This window comes from Somniosus microcephalus, unplaced genomic scaffold, assembly GCF_052327205.1.
Source record: "Somniosus microcephalus isolate GS21.2 unplaced genomic scaffold, FLI_Smic_1.0 unresolved_chr7, whole genome shotgun sequence".
In the NCBI taxonomy this organism is placed as follows: Eukaryota; Metazoa; Chordata; class Chondrichthyes; order Squaliformes; family Somniosidae; genus Somniosus; species Somniosus microcephalus.
Genome location: NW_028225185.1, coordinates 4634814 through 4661202, shown reverse-complemented (window position 1 = coordinate 4661202; position 26389 = coordinate 4634814). Strand labels below are relative to the sequence as shown.

At 59.4% G+C, this 26389-nt stretch overlaps 1 protein-coding gene across 1 annotated transcript; it reads left to right on the top strand.

Annotated features, from left to right (window-relative positions):
* The first annotated feature begins 127 nt into the window (after nucleotides 1–127).
* LOC147086413 (neuronal acetylcholine receptor subunit beta-2-like) lies at nucleotides 128–26014 on the top strand. Its single transcript, XM_085978502.1, has 6 exons — nucleotides 128–427; nucleotides 14951–15096; nucleotides 16706–16735; nucleotides 19108–19217; nucleotides 21331–22324; nucleotides 25573–26014. Exons 1-6 carry the CDS (start codon nucleotides 283–285, stop codon nucleotides 25741–25743), a joined length of 1596 nt encoding a protein of 531 aa, XP_085834628.1. The 5' UTR covers nucleotides 128–282; the 3' UTR covers nucleotides 25744–26014.
* Nucleotides 26015–26389: the final 375 nt, after the last annotated feature.

The window sequence follows — 26389 nt, the reverse complement described above, 5'->3', positions numbered from 1 at the left end:
AGGTTAATGTTCCAACTCCTGGTCAATGTTAGCGAGGAGCAGTCAGCTGGGTCTGGCTGCGAATGATGGAGATGTGGATTTAGTGTTTCCTCCTCCTCCTCCTGCAGCCTCTCTCCATTCAGCTGCACCGCTGAAGACGAGCCAGAGTTGGGGGCGAAGATTCAGCAGCAAAAAAAACCACAGCACCAGTCGGCGTCCCAGCACAACAACCGCCCCCCCCCCCCGCACCCCCAAAAAACACTTTGCACCTCCTCTGCCTCCACATCCCCCCCTTCTCCACCCATGGCGGCCCTGAGCCTTGGGCTGGAGCTGTGGTCCCTCTCACCTGGCCGCAGGGCTCAGGGACCCCAGGGCAGATGTCAGCCAAAGGCTGGCTGGGCAGAAATGGCTTTCGTGATGTGCATCTGGGTCCTGGCCGGCCTGACAGGTGAGTCTCTCTGCAATCTATCCTTTGTTCATTTCGCACGCGATTGCATGTTTCACATCTCCCCCATCCCCTCCCCTCCCCTTCCCTTCCCTATCTCCCCGAGAAAATCTTGCAATGTGCTGGGTGTGAAATGCAAACAAGAATCGTGAGTGTGCAAATCAAAAATACCCCCACCCCCTAGCTTACATCTGCGGATATAAAACGGGAAATGCTGAGCATCTGTGCACAGAGAGAGAGAGAGAAACAGAGTTAAATGTTTCTGGTCGATGGGCGACCAGCACCAACCTCAACTCTGTGTCTCTCTCCACACTTGCTGCCTGACCTGCTGAGTGTGCCCAGCATTTTCAGTTTATTATTGCAGGTTATTGGCCCAGTTTAAACCGAGCAATTGAAACCCTGAGGCTTTCCCCTGGGTTAGACCTCGTCTCAAAAGATCAGGTGGCAAGAATCTTAAAGGGTTCCATCACAAGGCCCGGACATCCCACTTGCATCCGCTCTCCGTCCTGTCCCCACCTTCAGGCTCAGATGGAACGAGATGGCAGAGGGGGGTCTCGGTTTAACGTCTCCTCCGAAAGACGGCCCCTCCGACAGTGCGGCGCTCCCTCAGTACCGCCCCTCCGACAGTGCGGCGCTCCCTCAGTACCGCCTCTCTGACAGTGCGGCGCTCCCTCAGTACTGCCCCTCCGACAGTGCGGCACTCCCTCAGTACTGCCCCTCCGACAGTGCGGCGCTCCCTCAGTACCGCCCCTCCGACAGTGCGGCGCTCCCTCAGTACCGCCCCTCCGACAGTGCGGCGCTCCCTCAGTACCGCCTCTCTGACAGTGCGGCGCTCCCTCAGTACCGCCTCTCTGACAGTGCGGCGCTCCCTCAGTACCGCCTCTCTGACAGTGCGGCGCTCCCTCAGTACCGCCTCTCCGACAGTGCGGCGCTCCCTCAGTACTGCCCCTCCGACAGTGCGGTGCTCCCTCAGTACCGCCCCTCCGACAGTGCAGCCCTCCGTCAGTACTGCCCCTCCGATAGTGCAGCGCTCCCTCAGTATTGGCCCTCGGACAGTGCCGCGCTCCCTCAGTACTGCTCCTCCGACAGTGCGGCGCTCCCTCAGTACTGCCCGTCCGACAGTGCAGCGCTCCCTCAGTACTGCCCCTCCGACAGTGCGGTGATCACTCAGTACTGCTCCTCCGACAGTGCAGCGCTCCCTCAGTACCGCCCCTCCGACAGTTCAGTGCTACCTCAGTACTGCCCCTCCGACAGTGCGGCGCTCCCTCAGTACTGCCCCTCTGACAGTTCAGTGCTACCTCAGTACTGCCCCTCCGACAGTGCGGCGCTCCCTCAGTACTGCCCCTCTGACAGTGCGGCGCTCCCTCAGTACCGCCCCTCCGACAGTGCGGCACTCCCTCAGTACTGCCCCTCCGACAGTGCGGCGCTCCCTCAGTACCGCCCCTCCGACAGTGCGGTGATCCCTCAGTACTGCCCCTCCAACAGTGCGGCGCTCCCTCAGTACTGCTCCTCCGACAGTGAGGCGCTCCCTCAGTACTGCCCCTCCGACAGTGCGGCGCTCCCTCAGTACTGCCCCTCCGACAGTGCAGCACTCCCTGAGTACTGCCCCTCCGACAGTGTGGCGCTCCCTCAGTACTGCCCCTCCAACAGTGCTGTGCTCCCTCAGTACTGCCCCTCCGACAGTGCGGCGCTCCCTCAGTACTGCGCCTTCGACAGTCCGGCGCTCCCTCAGTACTGCTCCTCCGACAGTGCAGCGCTCCCTCAGTACCGTCCCTCCGACAGTGCGGCGATCCCTCAGTACTGCTCCTCCGACAGTGCAGCATTCCCTTAGTACTGCCCTTCTAACAGAAAGGCACACCGTCAGTACTGCTCCTCCGACAGTGCAGCGCTCCCTCAGAACTGCCTCTCCGACAGTGCAGTGCTCCCTCAGTACCGCTCCTCCGACAGTGCAGCGCACCCTCAGTACTGCCCCGCCAACAGTGCGGCGCTCCCTCAGTACTGCTCCTCCGACAGTGCGGCGCTCCCTCAGTATTGGCCCTCGGACAGTGCCGCGCTCCCTCAGTACTGCTCCTCCGACAGTGCAGCGCTCCCTCAGTACTGCCCCTCCGACAGTCCTGCGCTCCCTCAGTACTGCCCCTCCGACAGTGCGGCGCTCCCTTAGTACTGCCCCTCCGACAGTGCGGCAATCCCTCAATACTGCTCCCCCGACAGTGCAGTGCTCCCTTAGTACTGCCCCTCTGACAGTGCAGCGCTCCCTCAGTACCGCTCCTCCGACAGTGCAGCGCTCCCTCAGTACTGCCCCTCCGACAGTGCGGTGATCACTCAGTACTGCTCCTCCGACAGTGCAGCGCTCCCTCAGTACTGCCACTCCGACAGTCCAGTGCTACCTCAGTACTGCCCCTCCGACAGTGTGGCACTCCCTCAGTATCGCCCCTCCGACAGTGCGGCGCTCCCTCAGTACTGCCCCTCCGACAGTGCGGCGCTCCCTCAGTACTGCCCCTCCGACAGTGCGGCGCTCCCTCAGTACTGCCCCTCCGACAGTGTGGCACTCCCTCAGTACCGCCCCTCCGACAGTGCGGCGCTCCCTCAGTACTGCCCCTCCGACAGTGCGGCGCTCCCTCAGTACTGCCCCTCCGACAGCGCGGTGCTCCCTCAGTACTGACCCTGCGACAGCGCGGCGCTCCTTCAGTACTGATCGTCCGACAGTCCTGCGCTCCCTCAGTACCGCCCCTCCGACAGTGCGGCGCTCCCTCAGTACTGCCCCTCCGACAGTGCGGCGCTCCCTCAGTACCGCCCCTCCGACAGTGCGGTGATCCCTCAGTACTGCCCCTCCGACAGTGCGGCGCTCCCTCAGTACTGCTCCCCTGACAGTGCGGCGCTCCCTCAGTACTGCCCCTCCGACAGTGCGGCGCTCCCTCAGTACCGCCCCTCCGACAGTGCGGCGCTCCCTCAGTACTGCACTGGAAGTGTCGGCCTGGATTATATTCTCAAGTTGGTGGTGAGGTATGAAAGAGATTGAAAACATTTTTTCTTCTCCGAAGGTCCCAAGAGACCTCAAAGGAGAGAGTCAGACTACATTAATCCTGGAGTCTGTGAAACCGGTTTGTTGTGGGAGCCCCATGGAAACCGGACGCCATGGAAACCAGATCTAATGAGCCAGGATGATGTTCAACCTTTCATTCTAAGCCTGTGTCTCTCCTCATTCTGCAGTGATGTGGTTAAGGGCTCCCGATACAACACAATGTGACAGAACGCACTGGGCAAAGAGCCAGCAATTGAACGATTAATGAGCGCGTTCCCTGGCTGTGACAGGGGCCGCTGATAGTTATTGGGCTGTCGGACAGATTGACCCCTCTCCGCAATAGAGATGGCCACTGGCTATGGTGCGATTCAGATAGACGTGGATAAGCAGATCAGACCATCAACTAAGAGAGTTATAAGTTGTAACATACAGTGTGTTATTATAATATATACAGGAGTGTTATACCCGGAAACATATGTGTACCCCAGTGAGAGTCAGCACCGTCAGGAGAGGAGGGGGACCCGTACCCCAGTGAGAGTCAGCATCTTCAGGAGAGGAGGGGACCCGTACCCCAGTGAGAGTCAGCACCGTCAGGAGAGGAGGGGGACCCGTACCCCAGTGAGAGTCAGCATCTTCAGGAGAGGAGGGGACCCGTACCCCAGTGAGAGTCAGCACCTTCAGGAGAGGAGGCGACCTGTACCCCAGTGAGAGTCAGCACCTTCAGGAGAGGAGGGGACCCGTACCCCAGTGAGAGTCAGCACCTTCAGGAGAGGAGGGGACCCGTACCCCAGTGAGAGTCAGCACCTTCAGGAGAGGAGGGGACCCGTACCCCAGTGAGAGTCAGCACCTTCAGGAGAGGAGGGGGACCCGTACCCCAGTGAGAGTGAGCACCTTCAGGAGAGGAGGGGACCCGTACCCCAGTGAGAGTCAGCACCTTCAGGAGAGGAGGGGACCCGTACCCCAGTGAGAGTCAGCACCTTCAGGAGAGGAGGGGACCCGTACCCCAGTGAGAGTCAGCACCTTCAGGAGAGGAGGGGACCCGTACCCCAGTGAGAGTCAGCACCTTCAGGAGAGGAGGGGACCCGTACCCCAGTGAGAGTCAGCACCTTCAGGAGAGGAGGGGGCCCATACCCCAGTGAGAGTCAGCACCTTCAGGAGAGGAGGGGACCCGTACCCCAGTGAGAGTCAGCACCTTCAGGAGAGGAGGGGACCCGTACCCCAGTGAGAGTCAGCACCTTCAGGAGAGGAGGGGACCCGTACCCCAGTGAGAGTCAGCACCTTCAGGAGAGGAGGGGACCCGTACTCCAGTGAGAGTCAGCACCTTCAGGAGAGGAGGAGACCCGTACCCCAGTGAGAGTCAGCACCTTCAGGAGAGGAGGGGACCCGTACCCCAGTGAGAGTCAGCACCTTCAGGAGAGGAGGGGACCCGTACCCCAGTGAGAGTCAGCACCTTCAGGAGAGGAGGGGACCCGTACCCCAGTGAGAGTCAGCACCTTCAGGAGAGGAGGGGACCCGTACCCCAGTGAGAGTCAGTACCTTCAGGAGAGGAGGGGACCCGTACCCCAGTGAGAGTCAGCACCTTCAGGAGAGGAGGGGACCCGTACCCCAGTGAGAGTCAGCACCTTCAGGAGAGGAGGGGACCCGTACCCCAGTGAGAGTCAGCACCTTCAGGAGAGGAGGGGACCCGTACCCCAGTGAGAGTCAGCACCTTCAGGAGAGAAGGGGACCCGTACCCCAGTGAGAGTCAGCACCTTCAGGAGAGGAGGGGACCCGTACCCCAGTGAGAGTCAGCACCTTCAGGAGAGGAGGGGACCCGTACCCCAGTGAGAGTCAGCACCTTCGGGAGAGGAGGGGACCCGTACCCCAGTGAGAGTCAGCACCTTCAGGAGAGGAGGGGACCCGTACCCCAGTGAGAGTCAGCACCTTCAGGAGAGGAGGGGACCCGTACCCCAGTGAGAGTCAGCACCTTCAGGAGAGGAGAGGACCCGTACCCCAGTGAGAGTCAGCACCTTCAGGAGAGGAGGGGACCCGTACCCCAGTGAGAGTCAGCACCTTCAGGAGAGGAGGGGACCCGTACCCCAGTGAGAGTCAGCACCTTCAGGAGAGGAGAGGACCCGTACCCCAGTGAGAGTCAGCACCTTCAGGAGAGGAGGGGACCCGTACCCCAGTGAGAGTCAGCACCTTCAGGAGAGGAGGGGACCCGTACCCCAGTGAGAGTCAGCACCTTCAGGAGAGGAGAGGACCCGTACCCCAGTGAGAGTCAGCACCTTCAGGAGAGGAGGGGACCCGTACCCCAGTGAGAGTCAGCACCTTCAGGAGAGGAGGGGACCCGTACCCCAGTGAGAGTCAGCACCTTCAGGAGAGGACGGGGACCCGTACCCCAGTGAGAGTCAGCACCTTCAGGAGAGGAGGGGACCTGTACCCCAGTGAGAGTCAGCACCTTCAGGAGAGGAGGGGACCCGTACCTCAGTGAGAGTCAGCACCTTCAGGAGAGGAGGGGACCCGTACCCCAGTGAGAGTCAGCACCTTCAGGAGAGGAGGGGACCCGTACCCCAGTGAGAGTCAACACCTTCAGGAGAGGAGGGGACCCGTACCCCAGTGAGAGTCAGCACCTTCAGGAGAGGAGGGGGACCCATACCCCAGTGAGAGTCAGCACCTTCAGGAGGGGAGGGGACCCGTACCCCAGTGAGAGTCGGCACCTTGAGAGGAGGGGACCCGTACCCCAGTGAGAGTCAGCACCTTCAGGAGAGGAGAGGACCCGTACCCCAGTGAGAGTCAGCACCTTCAGGAGAGGAGGGGCCCCGTACCCCAGTGAGAGTCAGCACCTTCAGGAGAGGAGGGGACCCGTACCCCAGTGAGAGTCAGCACCTTCAGGAGAGGAGGGGACCCGTACCCCAGTGAGAGTCAGCACCTTCAGGAGAGGAGGGGACCCGTACCCCAGTGACAGTCAGCACCTGTAGGAGAGGGGTCCCGAACCCCAGTGAGAGTCAGCACCTTCGGGAGAGGAGAGGACCCGGACCCCAGTGAGAGTCAGCACCTTCAGGAGAGGAGGGGACCCGTACCCCAGTGAGAGTCAGCACCTTCAGGAGAGGAGGGGACCCGTACCCCAGTGAGAGTCAGCACCTTCAGGAGAGGAGGGGACCCGTACCCCAGTGAGAGTCAGCACCTTCAGGAGAGGAGGGGACCCGCACCCCAGTGAGAGTCAGCACCTTCAGGAGAGGAGGGGACCCGTACCCCAGTGAGAGTCAGCACCTTCAGGAGAGGAGGGGACCCGTACCCCAGTGAGAGTCAGCACCTTCACGAGAGGAGGAGACCCGTACCCCAGTGAGAGTCAGCACCTTCAGGAGAGGAGGGGACCCGTACCCCAGTGAGAGTCAGCACCTTCAGGAGAGGAGGGGACCCGTACCCCAGTGAGAGTCAGCACCTTCACGAGAGGAGGAGACCCGTACCCCAGTGAGAGTCAGCACCTTCAGGAGAGGAGAGGACCCGTACCCCAGTGAGAGTCAGCACCTTCAGGAGAGGAGGGGACCCGTACCCCAGTGAGAGTCAGCACCTTCAGGAGAGGAGGGGACCCGTACCCCAGTGAGAGTCAGCACCTTCAGGAGAGGAGGGGACCCGTACCCGAGTGAGAGTCAGCACCTTCAGGAGAGGAGGGGACCCGTACCCCAGTGAGAGTCAGCACCTTCACGAGAGGAGGAGACCCGTACCCCAGTGAGAGTCAGCACCTTCAGGAGAGGAGGGGACCCGTACCCCAGTGAGAGTCAGCACCTTCACGAGAGGAGGAGACCCGTACCCCAGTGAGAGTCAGCACCTTCAGGAGAGGACGGGACCCGTACCCCAGTGAGAGTCAACACCTTCAGGAGAGGCGGGGACCCGTACCCCAGTGAGAGTCAGCACCTTCAGGAGAGGAGGAGACCCGTACCCCAGTGAGAGTCAGCACCTTCACGAGAGGAGGGGCCCCGTACCCCAGTGAGAGTCAGCACCTTCAGGAGAGGAGGGGGACCCGTACCCCAGTGAGAGTCAGCACCTTCAGGAGAGGAGGGGGACCCGTACCACATTGAGAGTCAGCACCTTCAGGAGAGGAGGGGACCCGTACCCCATTGAGAGTCAGCACCTTCAGGAGAGGAGGGGACCCGTACCCCATTGAGAGTCAGCACCTTCAGGAGAGGAGGGGACCCGTACCCCAGTGAGTGTCCGTGCCTTCAGGAGAGGAGGGGACCCGTACCCCAGTGAGAGTCAGCGCCTTCAGGAGAGGAGAGGACCCATACCCCAGTGAGAGTCAGCACCTTCAGGAGAGGAGAGGACCCGTACCCAAGTGAGAGTCAGCACCTTCAGGAGAGGAGAGGACCCGTACCCGAGTGAGAGTCAACACCTTCAGGAGAGGAGGGGACCCGCACCCCAGTGAGAGTCAGCACCTTCAGGAGAGGAGGGGGACCCGTACCCCAGTGAGAGTCAGCACCTTCAGGAGAGGAGGGGGACCCGTACCCCAGTGAGAGTCAGCACCTTCAGGAGAGGAGGGGACCCGTACCCCAGTGAGAGTCAGCACCTTCAGGAGAGGAGGGGACCCGTACCCCAGTGAGAGTCAGCACCTTCAGGAGAGGAGGGGACCCGTACCCCAGTGAGAGTCAGCACCTTCAGGAGAGGAGGGGACCCGTACCCCAGTGAGAGTCAGCGCCTTCAGGAGAGGAGGGGACCCGTACCCCAGTGAGAGTCAGCACCTTCAGGAGAGGAGGGGACCCGTACCCCAGTGAGAGTCAGCACCTTCAGGAGAGGAGAGGACCCGTACCCCAGTGAGAGTCGGCACCTTCAGGAGAGGAGGGGACCCGTACCCCAGTGAGAGTCAGCACCTTCAGGAGAGGAGGGGACCTGTACCCCAGTGAGAGTCAGCACCTTCAGGAGAGGACGGGACCCGTACCCCAGTGAGAGTCAGCACCTTCAGGAGAGGAGGGGACCCGTACCCCAGTGAGAGTCAGCACCTTCAGGAGAGGAGGGGACCCGTACCCCAGTGAGAGTCAGCGCCTTCAGGAGAGGAGGGGACCCGTACCCCAGTGAGAGTCAGCACCTTCAGGAGAGGAGGGGACCCGTACCCCAGTGAGAGTCAGCACCTTCAGGAGAGGAGGGGTCCGTTCCCCAGTGAGAGTCAGCACCTGCAGGAGAGGAGGGGACCCGTACCCCAGTGAGAGTCAGCACCTTCAGGAGAGGAGGGGACCCGTACCCCAGTGAGAGTCAGCACCTTCAGGAGAGGAGGGACCCGTACCCCAGTGAGAGTCAGCACCTTCAGGAGAGGAGGGGACCCGTACCCCAGTGAGAGTCAGCACCTTCAGGAGAGGAGGGGACCCGTACCCCAGTGAGAGTCAGCACCTTCAGGAGAGGAGGGGACCCGTACCCCAGTGAGAGTCGGCACCTTCAGGAGAGGAGGGGACCCATACCCCAGTGAGAGTCAGCACCTTCAGGAGAGGAGGGGACCCGTACCCCAGTGAGAGTCGGCACCTTCAGGAGAGGAGGGGACCCGTACCCCAGTGAGAGTCAGCACCTTCAGGAGAGGAGGGGACCCGTACCCCAGTGAGAGTCAGCACCTTCAGGAGAGGAGGGGACCCGTACCCCAGTGAGAGTCAGCACCTTCAGGAGAGGAGGGGACCCGTACCCCAGTGAGAGTCGGCACCTTCAGGAGAGGAGGGGACCCATACCCCAGTGAGAGTCAGCACCTTCAGGAGAGGAGGGGACCCGTACCCCAGTGAGAGTCGGCACCTTCAGGAGAGGAGGGGACCCGTACCCCAGTGAGAGTCGGCACCTTCAGGAGAGGAGGGGACCCGTACCCCAGTGAGAGTCGGCACCTTCAGGAGAGGAGGGGACCCGTACCCCAGTGAGAGTCGGCACCTTCAGGAGAGGAGGGGACCCGTACCCCAGTGAGAGTCGGCACCTTCAGGAGAGGAGGGGACCCGTACCCCAGTGAGAGTCAGCACCTTCAGGAGAGGAGGGGACCTGTACCCCAGTGAGAGTCGGCACCTTCAGGAGAGGAGGGGACCCGTACCGTACCCCAGTGAGAGTCAGCGCCTTCAGGAGAGGGGGGGACCCGTACCCCAGTGAGAGTCAGCACCTTCAGGAGAGGAGGGGACCCGTACCCCAGTGTGAGTCAGCACCTTCAGGAGAGGAGGGGACCCGTACCCCAGTGAGAGTCAGCACCTTCAGGAGAGGAGGGGACCCGTACCCCAGTGAGAGTCGGCACCTTCAGGAGAGGAGGGGACCCGTACCCCAGTGAGAGTCGGCACCTTCAGGAGAGGAGGGGACCCGTACCCCAGTGAGAGTCAGCACCTTCAGGAGAGGAGGGGACCCATACCCCAGTGAGAGTCAGCACCTTCAGGAGAGGAGGGGACCCGTACCCCAGTGAGAGTCAGCACCTTCAGGAGAGGAGGGGACCCATACCCCAGTGAGAGTCAGCACCTTCAGGAGAGGAGGGGACCCGTACCCCAGCGAGAGTCAGCACCTTCAGGAGAGGAGGGGACCCGTACCCCAGTGAAAGTCAGCACCTTCAGGAGAGGAGGGGACCCGTACCCCAGTGAGAGTCAGCACCTTCAGGAGAGGAGGGGACCCGTACCCCAGTGAGAGTCAGCACCATCAGGAGAGGAGGAGACCCGTACCCCAGGGAGAGTCAGCACCTTCAGGAGAGGAGGGGACCCGTACCCCAGTGAGAGTCAGCACCTTCAGGAGAGGAGTGGACCCGTACCCCAGTGAGAGTCAGCACCTTCAGGAGAGGAGGGGACCCGTACCCCAGTGAGAGTCGGCACCTTCAGGAAAGGAGGGGACCCGTACCCCAGTGAGAGTCAGCACCTTCAGGAGAGGAGGGGGTCCGTACCCCAGTGAGAGTCGGCACCTTCAGGAAAGGAGGGGACCCATACCCCAGTGAGAGTCAGCACCTTCAGGAGAGGAGGGGACCCGTACCCCAGTGAGAGTCAGCACCTTCAGGAGAGGAGGGGACCCGTACCCCAGTGAGAGTCAGCACCTTCAGGAGAGGAGGGGACCCGTACCCCAGTGAGAGTCAGCACCTTCAGGAGAGGAGGGGACCCGTACCCCAGTGAGAGTCAGCACCTTCAGGAGAGGAGGGGACCCGTACCCCAGTGAGAGTCAGCACCTTCAGGAGGGGAGGGGACCCGTACCCCAGTCAGAGTCAGCACCTTCAGGAGAGGAGGGGACCCGTACCCCAGTGAGAGTCAGCACCTTCAGGAGAGGAGGGGACCCGTACCCCAGTGAGAGTCAGCACCTTCAGGAGAGGAGGGGACCCGTACCCCAGTGAGAGTCAGCACCTTCAGGAGAGGAGGGGACCTGTACCCCAGTCAGAGTCAGCACCTTCAGGAGAGGAGGGGACCCGTACCCCAGTGAGAGTCAGCACCTTCAGGAGAGGAGGGGACCCGTACCCCAGTGAGAGTCAGCGCCTTCAGGAGAGGAGGGGACCCGTACCCCAGTGAGAGTCAGCACCTTCAGGAGAGGAGTGGACCCGTACCCCAGTGAGAGTCAGCACCTTCAGGAGAGGAGGGGACCCGTACCCCAGTGAGAGTCGGCACCTTCAGGAAAGGAGGGGACCCGTACCCCAGTGAGAGTCAGCACCTTCAGGAGAGGAGGGGGCCCGTACCCCAGTGAGAGTCGGCACCTTCAGGAAAGGAGGGGACCCATACCCCAGTGAGAGTCAGCACCTTCAGGAGAGGAGGGGACCTGTACCCCAGTGAGAGTCAGCACCTTCAGGAGAGGAGGGGACCCGTACCCCAGTGAGAGTCAGCACCTTCAGGAGAGGAGGGGACCCGTACCCCAGTGAGAGTCAGCACCTTCAGGAGAGGAGGGGACCCGTACCCCAGTGAGAGTCAGCACCTTCAGGAGAGGAGGGGACCCGTACCCCAGTGAGAGTCAGCACCTTCAGGAGAGGAGGGGACCCGTACCCCAGTGAGAGTCAGCACCTTCAGGAGAGGAGGGGACCCGTACCCCAGTGAGAGTCAGCACCTTCAGGAGAGGAGGGGACCCGTACCCCAGTGAGAGTCAGCGCCTTCAGGAGAGGAGGGGACCCGTACCCCAGTGAGTGTCAGCACCTTCAGGAGAGGAGGGGACCCGTACCCCAGTGAGAGTCAGCACCTTCAGGAGAGGAGGGGACCCGTACCCCAGTGAGAGTCAGCACCTTCAGGAGAGGAGGGGACCCGTACCCCAGTGAGAGTCAGCACCTTCGGGAGAGGAGAGGACCCGTACCCCAGTGAGAGTCAGCACCTTCAGGAGAGGAGGGGACCCGTACCCCAGTGAGAGTCAGCGCCTTCAGGAGAGGAGGGGACCCGTACCCCAGTGAGAGTCAGCACCTTCAGGAGAGGAGGGGGACCGTACCCCAGTGAGAGTCAGCACCTTCAGGAGAGGAGGGGACCCGTACCCCAGTGAGAGTCAGCGCCTTCAGGAGAGGAGGGGACCCGTACCCCAGTGAGAGTCAGCACCTTCAGGAGAGGAGGGGACCCGTACCCCAGTGAGAGTCAGTACCTTCAGGAGAGGAGGGGACCCGTACCCCAGTGAGAGTCAGCACCTTCAGGAGAGGAGGGGACCCGTACCCCAGTGAGAGTCAGCACCTTCAGGAGAGGAGTGGACCCGTACCCCAGTGAGAGTCAGCACCTTCAGGAGAGGAGGGGACCCGTACCCCAGTGAGAGTCAGCACCTTCAGGAGAGGAGGGGACCCGTACCCCAGTGAGAGTCAGCACCTTCAGGAGAGGAGGGGACCCGTACCCCAGTGAGAGTCAGCACCTTCAGGAGAGGAGGGGACCCGTACCCCAGTGAGAGTCAGCGCCTTCAGGAGAGGAGGGGACCCGTACCCCAGTGAGAGTCAGCACCTTCAGGAGAGGAGGGGACCCGTACCCCAGTGAGAGTCAGCACCTTCAGGAGAGGAGGGGACCCGTACCCCAGTGAGAGTCAGCACCTTCAGGAGAGGAGGGGACCCGTACCCCAGTGAGAGTCAGCACCTTCAGGAGAGGAGGGGACCCGTACCCCAGTGAGAGTCAGCACCTTCAGGAGAGGAGGGGACCCGTACCCCAGTGAGAGTCAGCACCTTCAGGAGAGGAGGGGACCCGTACCCCAGTGAGAGTCAACACCTTCAGGAGAGGAGGGGACCCGTACCCCAGTGAGAGTCAGCACCTTCAGGAGAGGAGGGGACCTGTACCCCAGTGAGAGTCAGCATCTTCAGGAGAGATGGGGACCCGTACCCCAGTGAGAGTCAGCACCTTCAGGAGAGGAGAGGACCTGTACCCCAGTGAGAGTCAGCACCTTCAGGAGAGGAGGGGACCCGTACCCCAGTGAGAGTCAGCACCTTCAGGAGAGGACGGGGACCCGTACCCCAGTGAGAGTCAGCACCTTCAGGAGAGGAGTGGACTGTACCCCAGTGAGAGTCAGCACCTTCAGGAGAGATGGGGACCCGTACCCCAGTGAAAGTCAGCATCTTCAGGAGAGATGGGGACCCGTACCCCAGTGAGAGTCAGCATCTTCAGGAGAGATGGGGACCCGTACCCCAGTGAGAGTCAGCACCTTCAGGAGAGGAGGGGACCTGTACCCCAGTGAGAGTCAGCATCTTCAGGAGAGGAGGGGACCCGTACCCCAGTGAGAGTCAGCACCTTCAGGAGAGGAGGGGACCCGTACCCCAGTGAGAGTCAGCACCTTCAGGAGAGGAGGGGACCCGTACCCCAGTGAGAGTCAGCACCTTCAGGAGAGGAGGGGACCCGTACCCCAGTGAGAGTCAGCACCTTCAGGAGAGGAGGGGACCCGTACCCCAGTGAGAGTCAGTGCCTTCAGGAGAGGAGGGGACCCGTACCCCAGTGAGTGTCAGCACCTTCAGGAGAGGAGGGGACCCGTACCCCAGTGAGAGTCAGCACCTTCAGGAGAGGAGTGGACCCGTACCCCAGTGAGAGTCAGCACCTTCAGGAGAGGAGTGGACCCGTACCCCAGTGAGAGTCAGCACCTTCAGGAGAGGAGGGGACCCGTACCCCAGTGAGAGTCAGCACCTTCAGGAGAGGAGGGGACCCGTACCCCAGTGAGAGTCAGCACCTTCAGGAGAGGAGGGGAACCGTACCCCAGTGAGAGTCAGCACCTTCAGGAGAGGAGGGGAACCGTACCCCAGTGAGAGTCAGCACCTTCAGGAGAGGAGGGGACCCGTACCCCAGTGAGAGTCAGTGCCTTCAGGAGAGGAGGGGACCCGTACCCCAGTGAGTGTCAGCACCTTCAGGAGAGGAGGGGACCCGTACCCCAGTGAGAGTCAGCACCTTCAGGAGAGGAGGGGACCCATACCCCAGTGAGAGTCAGCACCTTCAGGAGAGGAGGGGACCCGTACCCCAGTGAGAGTCAGCACCTTCAGGAGAGGAGGGGACCCGCACCCCAGTGAGAGTCAGCACCTTCAGGAGAGGAGTGGACCCGTACCCCAGTGAGAGTCAGCACCTTCAGGAGAGGAGGGGACCCGTACCCCAGTGAGAGTCAGCACCTTCAGGAGAGGAGGGGACCCGTACCCCAGTGAGAGTCAGCACCTTCAGGAGAGGAGGGGACCCATACCCCAGTGAGAGTCAGCACCTTCAGGAGAGGAGGGGACCTGTACCCCAGTGAGAGTCAGCACCTTCAGGAGAGGAGGGGACCCGTACCCTAGTGAGAGTCAGCACCTTCAGGAGAGGAGGTGACCCGTACCCCAGTGAGAGTCAGCACCTTCAGGAGAGGAGGGGACCCGTACCCCAGTGAGAGTCAGCACCTTCAGGAGAGGAGGTGACCTGTACCCCAGTGAGAGTCAGCACCTTCAGGAGAGGAGGGGACCCGTACCCTAGTGAGAGTCAGCACCTTCAGGAGAGGAGGGGACCCGTACCCCAGTGAGAGTCAGCACCTTCAGGAGAGGAGGGGACCCGTACCCCAGTGAGAGTCAGCACCTTCAGGAGAGATGGGGACCCGTACCCCAGTGAGAGTCAGCACCTTCAGGAGAGGAGTGGACCCGTACCCCAGTGAGAGTCAGCACCTTCAGGAGAGGAGGGGACCCGTACCCCAGTGAGAGTCAGCACCTTCAGGAGAGGAGGGGACCCGTACCCCAGTGAGAGTCAGCACCTTCAGGAGAGATGGGGACCCGTACCCCAGTGAGAGTCAGCACCTTCAGGAGAGATGGGGACCCGTACCCCAGTGAGAGTCAGCACCTTCAGGAGAGGAGGGTACCCGTACCCCAGTGAGAGTCAGCACCTTCAGGAGAGATGGGGACCCGTACCCGAGTGAGAGTCAGCACCTTCAGGAGAGGAGGGGACCTGTACCCCAGTGAGAGTCAGCACCTTCAGGAGAGGAGGGGACCCGTACCCCAGTGAGAGTCAGCACCTTCAGGAGAGGAGGGGACCCGTACCCCAGTGAGAGTCAGCACCTTCAGGAGAGGACGGGACCCGTACCCCAGTGAGAGTCAGTGCCTTCAGGAGAGGACGGGGTGGGAACACCAGGGGGGGATTTTTTCTTGTCTAAACCACAGCTTCGTTGTGTTTCAGGGGGATTCTCGATCTCCACAGAAGAACAGCTGGTGATCCATCTCCTGAACCCAGCACATTATAACAAGCTGATCCGCCCAGCAACCAACGGCTCGGAGCTGGTGTCCGTCCAGCTCATGGTCTCCCTGGCACAGCTCATCAGTGTGGTGAGAGCAGTCCGCAACACGGGGGGTGTGGGAGAGGGAGGAGAGAGGGAGGGGGAGAGAGCAGTCCGCAACACGGGGGGTGTGGGAGAGGGGGGAGAGAGGGAGGGGGAGAGAGCAGTCCGCAACACGGGGGGTGTGGGAGAGGGAGGAGAGAGGGAGGGGGAGGGGGAGAGAGCAGTCCGCAACACGGGGGGTGTGGGAGAGGGAGAGGAGGGGGAGGGGGAGAGAGCAGTCCGCAACACGGGGGGTGTGGGAGAGGGAGGAGAGAGGGAGGGGGAGGGGGAGAGAGCAGTCCGCAACACGGGGGGTGTGGGAGAGGGAGGAGAGGGAGAGAGGGAGGGGGAGAGAGCAGTCCGCAACATGGGGCGTGTGGGAGAGGGGGGAGAGGGAGAGAGGGAGAGAGCAGTCCGCAACACGGGGGGTGTGGGAGAGGGAGGAGAGGGAGAGAGGGAGAGAGCAGTCCGCAACACGGGAGGTGTGGGAGAGGGGGGAGAGAGGGAGGGGGAGACAGCAGTCCGCAACACGGGGGGTGTGGGAGAGGGAGGAGAGAGGGAGGGGGAGAGAGCAGTCCGCAACACGGGGGGTGTGGGAGAGGGAGGAGAGAGGGAGGGGGAGAGAGCAGTCCGCAACACGGGGGGTGTGGGAACGGGAGGAGAGGGAGAGAGCAGTCCGCAACACGGGGGGTGTGGGGGTAGGAGGGGAGAGAGAGGGAGAGGGAGGGGGAGAGAGGGAGGGGGAGAGAGGGAGAGAGCAGTCCGCAACATGGGGGGAGGGTGGGAGAGGGAGGAGAGGGAGAGAGGGAGAGGGTGGGGGAGAGAGGGAGGTGGAGAGAGGGAGAGAGCAGTCCGCAACATGGGGGGGTGTGGGGGGAGGAGGGGAGAGAGAGGGAGAGGGTGGGGGAGAGAGGGAGGTGGAGAGAGGGAGAGAGCAGTCCGCAACATGGGGAGAGGGAGGAGAGGGAGAGAGGGAGGGGGAGAGAGCAGTCCGCAACACGGGGGGTGTGGGGGGAGGAGGGGAGAGAGAGGGAGGGGGAGAGAGGGAGGGGGAGAGAGGGAGAGAGCAGTCCGCAACATGGGGGGAGGGTGGGAGAGGGAGGAGAGGGGGAGGGGGAGAGAGAGGGGGGGGAGAGAGAGAGTGGGAGGGAGAGACAGGAAGAGAGGGAGAGAGAGAGAGTGGGAGGGAGAGAGGGAGTGGGAGGGGAGGAAGAAGCACCTCAGGAAATGAAGGTTTCCTATATTGCATCAGTGACTGATTCAGAAGTCTGTGAGAGAAACAGGCAGAGAGGGAGACACACACACACGCACACAGAGAGGCAGAGAGAGCGAGAGACCGAGAGAGAGAGAGATTCAGAGAGAGTGAGAGAGAGTGAGAGACACCGAGAGAGAGAGTGAGTGAGAGAGAGAGAGAGACAGAGGGAGAGAGAGAGAGACTGTGAGGGCATCTCCGCAGCACAACAGCGCGAAGGTAGGATCACGCAGACACTATCTGTATGACTCGGAAGGGTGGAAAACCACAACAGGTCCCAGCAATGAAATAAATATCCAAAATATTATGTTTAATATCAAGCATTGACTGCTGACATCTTGTTTTTCAGCATGAACGGGAGCAGATAATGACCACCAATGTCTGGCTCACACAGGTCAGTGACAGCAGCCACTCCTGTAGAGGGAGCTTTACTCTGTATCTAACCCGTGCTGTACCTGCCCTGGGAGTGTTTGATGGGGACAGTGTAGAGGGAGCTTTACTCTGTATCTAACCTGTGCTGTACCTGCCCTGGGAGTGTTTGATGGGACACTGTAGAGGGAGCTTTACTCTGTATCTAACCCGTGCTGTACCTGCCCTGGGAGTGTTTGATGAGACAGTGTAGAGGGAGCTTTACTCTGTATCTAACCTGTGCTGTACCTGCCCTGGGAGTGTTTGATGTGACAGTGTAGAGGGAGCTTTACTCTGTATCTAACCTGTGCTGTACCTGCCCTGGGAGTGTTTGATGGGACACTGTAGAGGGAGCTTTACTCTGTATCTAACCCGTGCTGTACCTGCCCTGGGAGTGTTTGATGTGACAGTGTAGAGGGAGCTTTACTCTGTATCTAACCCGTGCTGTACCTGCCCTGGCAGTGTTTGATGGGACAGTGTAGAGGAAGCTTTACTCTGTATCTAACCCGTGCTGTACCTGCCCTGGGAGTGTTTGATGGGACAGTGTAGAGGGAGCTTTACTCTGTATCTAACCCGTGCTGTACCTGCCCTGGGAGTGTTTGATGGGACAGTGTAGAGGGAGCTTTACTCTGTATCTAACCTGTGCTGTACCTGCCCTGAGAGTGCTTGATGGGGACAGTGTAGAGGGAGCTTTACTCTATATCTAACCCGTGCTGTACATGCCCTGGGAGTGTTTGATGGGACAGTGTAGAGGGAGCTTTACTCTGTATCTAACCCTTGCTGTACCTGCCCTGAGAGTGTTTGATGGGACAGTGTAGAGGGAGCTTTACTCTGTATCTAACCCGTGCTGTACCTGCCCTGGGAGCGTTTGATGGGACAGTGTAGAGGGAGCTTTACTCTGTATCTAACCCGTGCTGTACCTGCCCTGGGAGTGTTTGATGGGACAGTGTAGAGGGAGCTTTACTCTGTATCTAACCCGTGCTGTACCTGCCCTGAGAGTGTTTGATGGGACAGTGTAGAGGGAGCTTTACTCTGTATCTAACCCGTGCTGTACCTGCCCTGGGAGTGTTTGATGGGACAGTGTAGAGGGAGCTTTACTCTCTATCTAACCTGTGCTGTACCTGCCCTGGGAGTGTTTGATGGGACAGTGTAGAGGGAGCTTTACTCTGTATCTAACCCATGCTGTACCTGCCCTGGGAGTGTTTGATGGGACAGTGTAGAGGGAGCTTTACTCTGTATCTAACCCGTGCTGTACCTGCCCTGGGAGTGTTTGATGGGACAGTGTAGAGGGAGCTTTACTCTGTATCTAACCCATGCTGTACCTGCCCTGGGAGTGTTTGATGGGACAGTGTAGAGGGAGCTTTACTCTGTATTTAACCCATGCTGTGCCTGCCCTGGGAGTGTTTGATGGGACAGTGTAGAGGGAGCTTTACTCTGTATCTAACCCGTGCTGTACCTGCCCTGGGAGTGTTTGATGGGACAGTGTAGAGGGAGCTTTACTCTGTATCTAACCCGTGCTGTACCTGCCGTGGGCGTGTTTGATGGGACAGTGTAGAGGGAGCTTTACTCTGTATCTAACCCGTGCTGTACCTGCCCTGGGAGTGTTTGATGGGACAGTGTAGAGGGAGCTTTACTCTGTATCTAACCCGTGCTGTACCTGCCCTGGGAGTGTTTGATGGGACAGTGTAGAGGGAGCTTTACTCTCTATCTAACCTGTGCTGTACCTGCCCTGGGAGTGTTTGATGGGACAGTGTAGAGGGAGCTTTACTCTGTATCTAACCCATGCTGTACCTGCCCTGGGAGTGTTTGATGGGACAGTGTAGAGGGAGCTTTACTCTGTATCTAACCCGTGCTGTACCTGCCCTGGGAGTGTTTGATGGGACAGTGTAGAGGGAGTTTTACTCTGTATCTAACCCATGCTGTACCTGCCCTGGGAGTGTTTGATGGGACAGTGTGGAGGGAGCTTTACTCTGTATCTAACCCGTGCTGTACCTGCCCTGGGAGTGTTTGATGGGACAGTGTAGAGGGAGCTTTACTCTGTATCTAACCCGTGCTGTACCTGCCCTGGGAGTGTTTGATGGGACAGTGTAGAGGGAGCTTCACTCTGTATCTAACCCGTGCTGTACCTGCCCTGGGAGTGTTTGATGGGACAGTGTAGAGGGAGCTTTACTCTGTATCTAACCCGTGCTGTACCTGCCCTGGGAGTGTTTGATGGTGGTGTGTTCCATTCGTCAGGAGAATCTATCTTTCCCGTGATGTGTACATACCTCACACATGCCGGAGTTCCCGTTTTCTGCTGCATCCCCAGGAACCTCTCCTTTGGCTCACGTTCTGACTTGATAGTTTTCTCTCTGCCAGGAATGGAAAGATTATCGACTGACGTGGAATCCAGCGGAGCACGAGGGGATAGAAAAGGTTCGCCTCCCATCCACCCACATCTGGCTTCCGGACGTGGTCCTTTATAACAAGTAGGTGCCAACCTGCTTCTACCAGGTGCTGAGGTTCGAGGGGTTCTTTTCCCCTTCGGGAGCCCATATTGTCCATGACTAGGGGCAGAAACAGCACAACTTTACTGAGGTGAAGATCAAACTGGAGGTCACGAGATGAAGGGGACACTCGGGGAACGAGTCCCCCTCTGCACTCCCGTTTCCCCCCACTCTGCCCACCTTTAATGGGTGAAGTGGGGAATGGAGGGCCGTCACTCGTGGCCTCATCCGACACCCACATGATCATAGAAACATAGAAGATAGGAGCAGGAGTCGGCCATTCGGCCCCTCGAGCCTGCTCCGCCATTCAATGCGATCATGGTTGATCATCCAAACTCAGTACCCTGTCCCTGCCTTCTCCCCATATCCCTTGATCCCTTTAGCCTTAAGAAATATATCTAACTCCTTCTTGAATATATTTAATGTATTGGCCTCCACTGCCTTCTGTGGTAGAGAATTCCACAGGTTCACCACTCTCTGGGTGAAGAAATTCCTCCTCATCTCTGTCCTAAATGGCCTACCCCTTATCCTTAGACTGTGACCCCTGGTTCTGGACTCCCCGGCCATCGGGAACATCCTTCCTGCATCTAGTCTGTCTAGTCCTGTTAGAATTTTATAAGTTTCAATGAGATCCCCTCTCATTCTTCTAATCTCCAGCGAGTACAAGCCCAATCGACCCAATCTCTCCTCATACTTCATTCCTGCCATCCCAGGTATCAGTCTGGTGAATCTTCACTGCACTCCCTCCATGGCAAGAACATCCTTCCTCAGGTAAGGCGACCAAAACTGCACACAATACTCAAGATGTGGTCTCACCAAGGCCCTGTACAACTGCAGCAAGACATCCTGGTGAGACCACACCTGGAGTACTGTGCACAGTTTTATCCTGATGATAAGGTGCAACCAAGATTCACTGGACGGTGATCAGGAGCGGGAGTCCGGGATGATTTCTTTCCCCCCCCCACCACCACCACCACCACTGCCCCTCCTCCCAGGATACTGAGGCCAACCATTGATGCAAAGGCTTCCCGGGTGCAGAGCAGGTGACGCGACACAGACCGGGGCAATGTTTGCCGGACTGCGAGCTCCCTGGTCTCGCTGGTGTCGGTTGCGCTCTGGATAAGAGCTTTGGTGAGACCACACCTGGAGGACTGTGTACAGATTTATCCTGATGATAAGGTACAACCAAGGTTCACTAGACTGATTCCTGGGACGAGAGGGATGTCCTATGATGAGAGATTGTGTAGATTGGGCCGATACTCTCTGGAGTTTAGAAGAATGGGAGGTGATCTCATTGAAACATACAAGATTCTGAGGGGGATTGACAGGGTAGATGCTGAGAGGCTGTTTCCCCCTGGCTGGAGAGTCTAGAACCAGGGGTCACAGTCTCCGGATAGGTTCTCCTCGGTGTCCAGGGGCCAGTATTGATCCCTCAACCAACAGGTGATCTGATACCTGGGATGGCAGGAATGACGTATGAGGAGAGATTGGGTCGATTGGGCTTATATTCGCTGGAGTTTAGAAGAATGAGAGGGGATCTCATTGAAACTTATAAAATTCTAACAGGACTAGACAGACTAGATGCAGGAAGGATGTTCCTGATGGTCGGGGAGTCCAGAACCAGGGGTCACAGTCTAATGATAAGGGGTAAGCCATTTAGGACAGAGATGAGGAGGAATTTCTTCACCCAGAGAGTGGTGAACCTGTGGAATTCTCTGCCACAGAAGACAGTGGAGGCCAATTCATTAAATATATTCAAGAAGGAGTTGGATATATTTCTTAAGGCTAAAGGGATCAAGGGATATGGGGAGAAGGCAGGGACAGGGAACTGAATTTGGATGACCAGCCATGATCTCATTGAATGGCGGAGCGGGCTCGAGGGGCCGAATGGCCTCCTCCTGCTCCTATCTTCTATGTTTCTATCACATTGCTGTGTGTGGGATCTTGCTGTGCCTAAATTGGCTGCCGTGTTTCCTGCATTGCAACACTCCATTGGCTCGTGAAGCGCTTTGGGAGGTCATGAAAGGGGCTGTAGAAATGCATGTCTGTCTTTCTTTCGTACGACGCTCTCGCCTTTTTGCCTCCCCCTTCGCAGCGCCGACGGAACGTACGAGGTGTCCTTCTACTCCAATGCAGTGGTCTCGTACGACGGCAGCATCTTCTGGCTGCCCCCCGCCATCTACAAGAGCGCCTGCAAGATCGAGGTCAAGCACTTCCCCTTCGACCAGCAGAACTGCACGCTCAAGTTCCGCTCCTGGACCTACGACCGCACGGAGATCGACCTGGTGCTGCGCTCGGACGTGGCCAGCCTGGACGACTTCACGCCCAGCGGCGAGTGGGACATCGTGGCGCTGCCGGGCCGGCGCAATGAGAACCCGGCCGACCACACCTACGTGGACATCACCTACGACTTCATCATACGGAGGAAGCCGCTCTTCTACACCATAAACCTCATCATCCCGTGCATGCTCATCACCTCCCTCGCCATCCTAGTCTTCTACCTGCCATCGGACTGTGGCGAGAAGATGACCCTATGCATCTCCGTGCTGCTGGCGCTCACTGTCTTCCTCCTCCTCATCTCCAAGATCGTGCCCCCCACCTCGCTGGACGTGCCGCTGATCGGCAAGTACCTGATGTTCACCATGGTCCTGGTGACCTTCTCCATCGTGACCAGCGTGTGCGTGCTCAACGTGCACCATCGCTCGCCCACCACCCACACCATGCCCCTCTGGGTCAAGCTGGTGTTCCTGGACAAGCTGCCCACCGTCCTCTTCATGAAGCAGCCCAGGAACAACTGCGCCAAGCAGAGACTGCGGCAGCAGCGGTGCCGGCTGTTGGCGGGAGGGGGAGGAAGAGGCAGGTGGCGCCCGTCCAGGGAGGCCGTCCAGCCCTGCACCTGCCTCGTCAACCGGACCTCCGTGCGCGAGTACAGGGCGCGGTTTGTGGAGCTGCCGGAGGGCGCCAACGGGGTGCGAGACCATCGGAAGAGGTCGCCGCGCAGGCAATCCTGCGGCCGCAGGATCGAAGAGACGATGGACGGGGTGGAGTTCATTGCCGATCACATGCAGAGCGAGGATGATGATCAAAGTGTGAGTGCGCCGTTGTGTTTACGGAGCGAAACTGGGGATACGGGGTGGGGGGGTGGGGACATTCGGTTGCTTTGTGCCTCCCGTTAGTGCCTTAAGAGGGCGCAAAGCAACTAGCACCCGGGCGCAGCGATGTTTGCGTCGCGCCGCTCGCAAAATTGACCAGACATTTTGTGGCAGCGCTAAACACTACCGCCATGATCTCCTGCACCCACAGATCGTGACGTCAGTCGAGTGCGCAACGCCCCGGACCGGATATTGAGTGGCGCCCCCTGCCTTACCGCCTGCCGCTAGCAACGACAGGTTGAGGGGAGCGTTTTGCTGTCAGAAAGGGACGGGGGGGGCGCTATTTAAAGGCGACCGCTTCCTGCCTTTTTTTGTCGGTGACATTTTTGCACCACGCATTCTGAGAGAGAGAGAGAGAGAGAGACTTCTGGAGAGATTCAACGCTGTGTGAAGGAGTTTTGAGTACTGAGCAGCACTTTGCAGGTTCATTTTGATTTGACCTTCCTTGCATCGATTTGGAAGAGACTGTGGGGGCTGCACTCTGAGCTCTTTCCCTGGGCCTCTCCATTGTTCTTTCCAGCAGATTTGATGTACAGGTCTCTCCAGGCCGAGATTCAAGGCTGCAATGAGCAGGATGTGGATGGAGAGCAAGACCGACCCTCCCCTTTAAGAACTGGCCGGCGCCAGTGTGTCTGTGTTCCATTGCTGACTGACATCACATGAGCTTCGCCAGCGCTCTGAGGTAGCGCCTCGCTCCTCGGCGTTAGCGCCTTAAGACAGGTGTGTAGCGCCTGATTTAGCGCTCCAATCACCTCCAGGAGCGATAGAAGCCAAGTTTGCAGTCGGAGGTGATAATTAGCGCTAAACTTTGTGCCCGGCCGATAATTGTGCCCCACACGGGGCGATTCCGAATTTCTCCCCCGGGGAGTTTTGGCAGTAACTCTGGCCTCTTGCACATCCCCCACACCCTTCGCCCCACCTGTGGCGGCCGTGCGTCGTGCCTCGTCTCGCTGCTCCCGGGTGCGAGTGTGCGGTGGGTTCATAGACCAGCTGGCCTTTTCCTGCCTGTGAATTTCTTATGTTCGCCTAACCCAAGGGGATTGGCCAAGGCCCAGACAGCAGGAAGCCAGGCCTGGTATGAATAGGAGAGAAGGGTGAGGGAAATCCAGCTTCTATGGGGCTTAGACGCAACCCAGCTTAGCAGGGGTGGGGGTGGGGGTGTTTAAGAAGCCGGCAGGTTGCAGAAGGCGATAAATGAGGGAAGCGAGGAGTTCCACAGTCTTGAGACCCTGGGAAAGATTGAGTTTGGGTCGGGAGATGGGGAGATGAATCCGGAATAAGAAAGGCTGGCACGGATTTGTAAAAACCAAGTTGCGTCGGACAAATATAATGGTTCTTTGAGGAAGTAATGGAGGGTGTTGATAAAGGAATTGCAGTGGATGCTGTTTATATGGACTTTTAAAAGGCACTGGATAAAGTGCCACACAGGAGGTTTGTTGGTCAAGTTAAGGCACATATGGTATTCAAGGGAGCGTGGCGGCATGGATGGGAAGCAAAGGTCAGAAAGCAGAGGCTGAGTTAATGGAGGTTTGTTTTGGAGATTGGAGGGATGTAAACACTGGCGTCCACCAAGGATTAGTGTTGGGACCACAACGCTTCTTCATACTCATTAATAACTTGCTGTGGGTGGCAGGAGGAGACCAAATGGTTGTAATACGTTTCATCCCCTCTTCAGCAGTGGCTGAGTGGGTCACACTCTCACCTGAATCAGGAGGTTATGAGTTCGAGTCCCGCTCCAGAGACTTGAGCACAAAATCTAGGCCGACGCTCCAATGCAGTACTGAGGGAGCGCCGCACTGTGGGAGGGGCGGTACTGAGGGAGAGCCGCACTGTCGGAGGGGCAGTACTGAGGGAGCGCCGCACTGTTGGAGGGGCAGCACTGAGGGAGCGCCGCACTGTCGGAGGGGCAGTACTGAGGGAGCGCCGCACTGTCGGAGGGGCGGGTACTGAGGGAGCGCCGCACTGTCGGAGGGGCAGTACTGAGGGAGCGCCGCACTGTCAGAGAGGCAGTACTGAGGGAGCGCCGCACTGTCGGAGGGGCGGTACTGAGGGAGCGCCGCACTGTTGGAGGGGCGGTACTGAGGGAGCGCCGCACTGTCGGAGGGGCAGTACTGAGGGAGAGCTGCACTGTCGGAGGGGCAGTACTGAGGGAGCGCCGCACTGTCGGAGGGGCGGTACTGAGGGAGCGCCGCACTGTCGGAGGGGCAGTACTGAGGGAGCACCGCACTGTCGGAGGGGCAGTACTGAGGGAGTGCCGCACTGTCGGAGGGGCAGTACTGAGGGAGTGCCGCACTGTCGGAGGGGCAGTACTGAGGGAGCGCCGCACTGTCGGAGGGGCAGTACTGAGGGAGTGCCGCACTGTCGGAGGGGCGGGTACTGAGGGAGCGCCGCACTGTCGGAGGGGCAGTACTGAGGGAGTGCCGCACTGTCGGAGGGGCTGTACTGAGGGAGCGCCGCACTGTCGGAGGGGCAGTACTGAGGGAGTGCCGCACTGTCGGAGGGGCTGTACTGAGGGAGCACTGCACTGTTAGAGAGGCAGTACTGAGTGCCACACTGTTGGAGGGGCGGTACTGAGGGAGCGCCGCACTGTCGGAGGGGCGGTACTGAGGGAGCGCCGCACTGTTGGAGGGGCGGTACTGAGGGAGCGCCGCACTGTCGGAGGGGCAGTACTGAGGGAGTGCCGCACTGTTGGAGGGGCGGTACTGAGGGAGCGCCGCACTGTCGGAGGGGCAGTACTGAGGGAGTGCCGCACTGTCGGAGGGGCTGTACTGAGGGAGCACTGCACTGTTAGAGAGGCAGTACTGAGTGAGTGCCACACTGTTGGAGGGGCGGTACTGAGGAAGCGCCGCACTGTCGGAGGGGCAATACTGAGGGGGCACTGTCGGAGGTGCCGTCTTTTGGATGAGACGTTAAACCGAGGCACCGTCTATCCTCGGGTGGAGGTGAAAGATCCCAGTGCCACTATTTCAAAGATCAGGGGCTGTCCTGGGGCCAATATTTTCTCTCAACCAACATCACTAAAAACACTTTATTCTGGTGATTATCACATTGCTGTTTGTGGGAGCTTGCTGTGCACAAATTGGCTGCCGCGTTCATTTGCTGTAATTCATTGACTGGAAAATGCTTTGGAATGTCTGGTGGGCGTGAACGGCGCTATATAAATGCAAGTTCTTCTGTTCTTCCAGGTTGTTGAGGACTGGAAGTACGTGGCGATGGTGATTGACCGCCTCTTCCTGTGGATTTTCGTGGTCGTTTGTGTTTTCGGGACCACGGGGATGTTTCTGCAGCCGCTGTTCCAGAACCTCACGTTCAAGAAATTAATCCCACCCGGCGCTCCAGAAGTGGGCCACAAGTAGGAGCCCCCAACTCTCCTCCCTGCTCATCTCACTCTCTTTTGCAAAAAAAAACCCCAACGTATTTTATACAAAGGCTCTCACTCTCTCTCCCGCTGGCTGAACGGGACGGCCAAACAGACCAGGAAGTCCGGGGTTTAGTCCCTGGTTTGTTGCTGTGAGCTGGTCTTAGCCAAGGGGACAGGTCGGAGACTGGTCTCAGTACTTCTGTGTTAGCGGAGGGGAGAACAGAAGGAAGGGTGAGGGAGGGAGGAAAGAAGGGTGAGGAAAGGAAGGAGGAAGGGTGAGGGAAGAGGGAGGGAGGAAGGGTGAGGGAGGAAGAGGGAGGGAGGGAGGAAGAGGGGGGGAGAGGGAGGGAGGAAGGGTGAGGGGGTGAGGGAGGGAGGAGGGGTGAGGGAGGGAGGAAGGGTGAGGGAAGGAGGAAGGGTGAGGGAGGGAGGAAGGAAGGGTGAGGGAGGGAGGGTGAGGGAGAGGGAGGGAGGAAGGAAGGAAGGGAGAGGGAGGGAGGAAAGAAGGGTGAAGAAAGGAAGGAGGAAGGGTGGGGAAGGGAGGGAGGAAGGGGGAGGGAGGAAGGGTGAGGGAGGGAGGAAGGGTGAGGGAGGGAGGGGGAGAGGAAGGAAGGGAGAGGGAGGAAGGGAGGGAGGAAGGG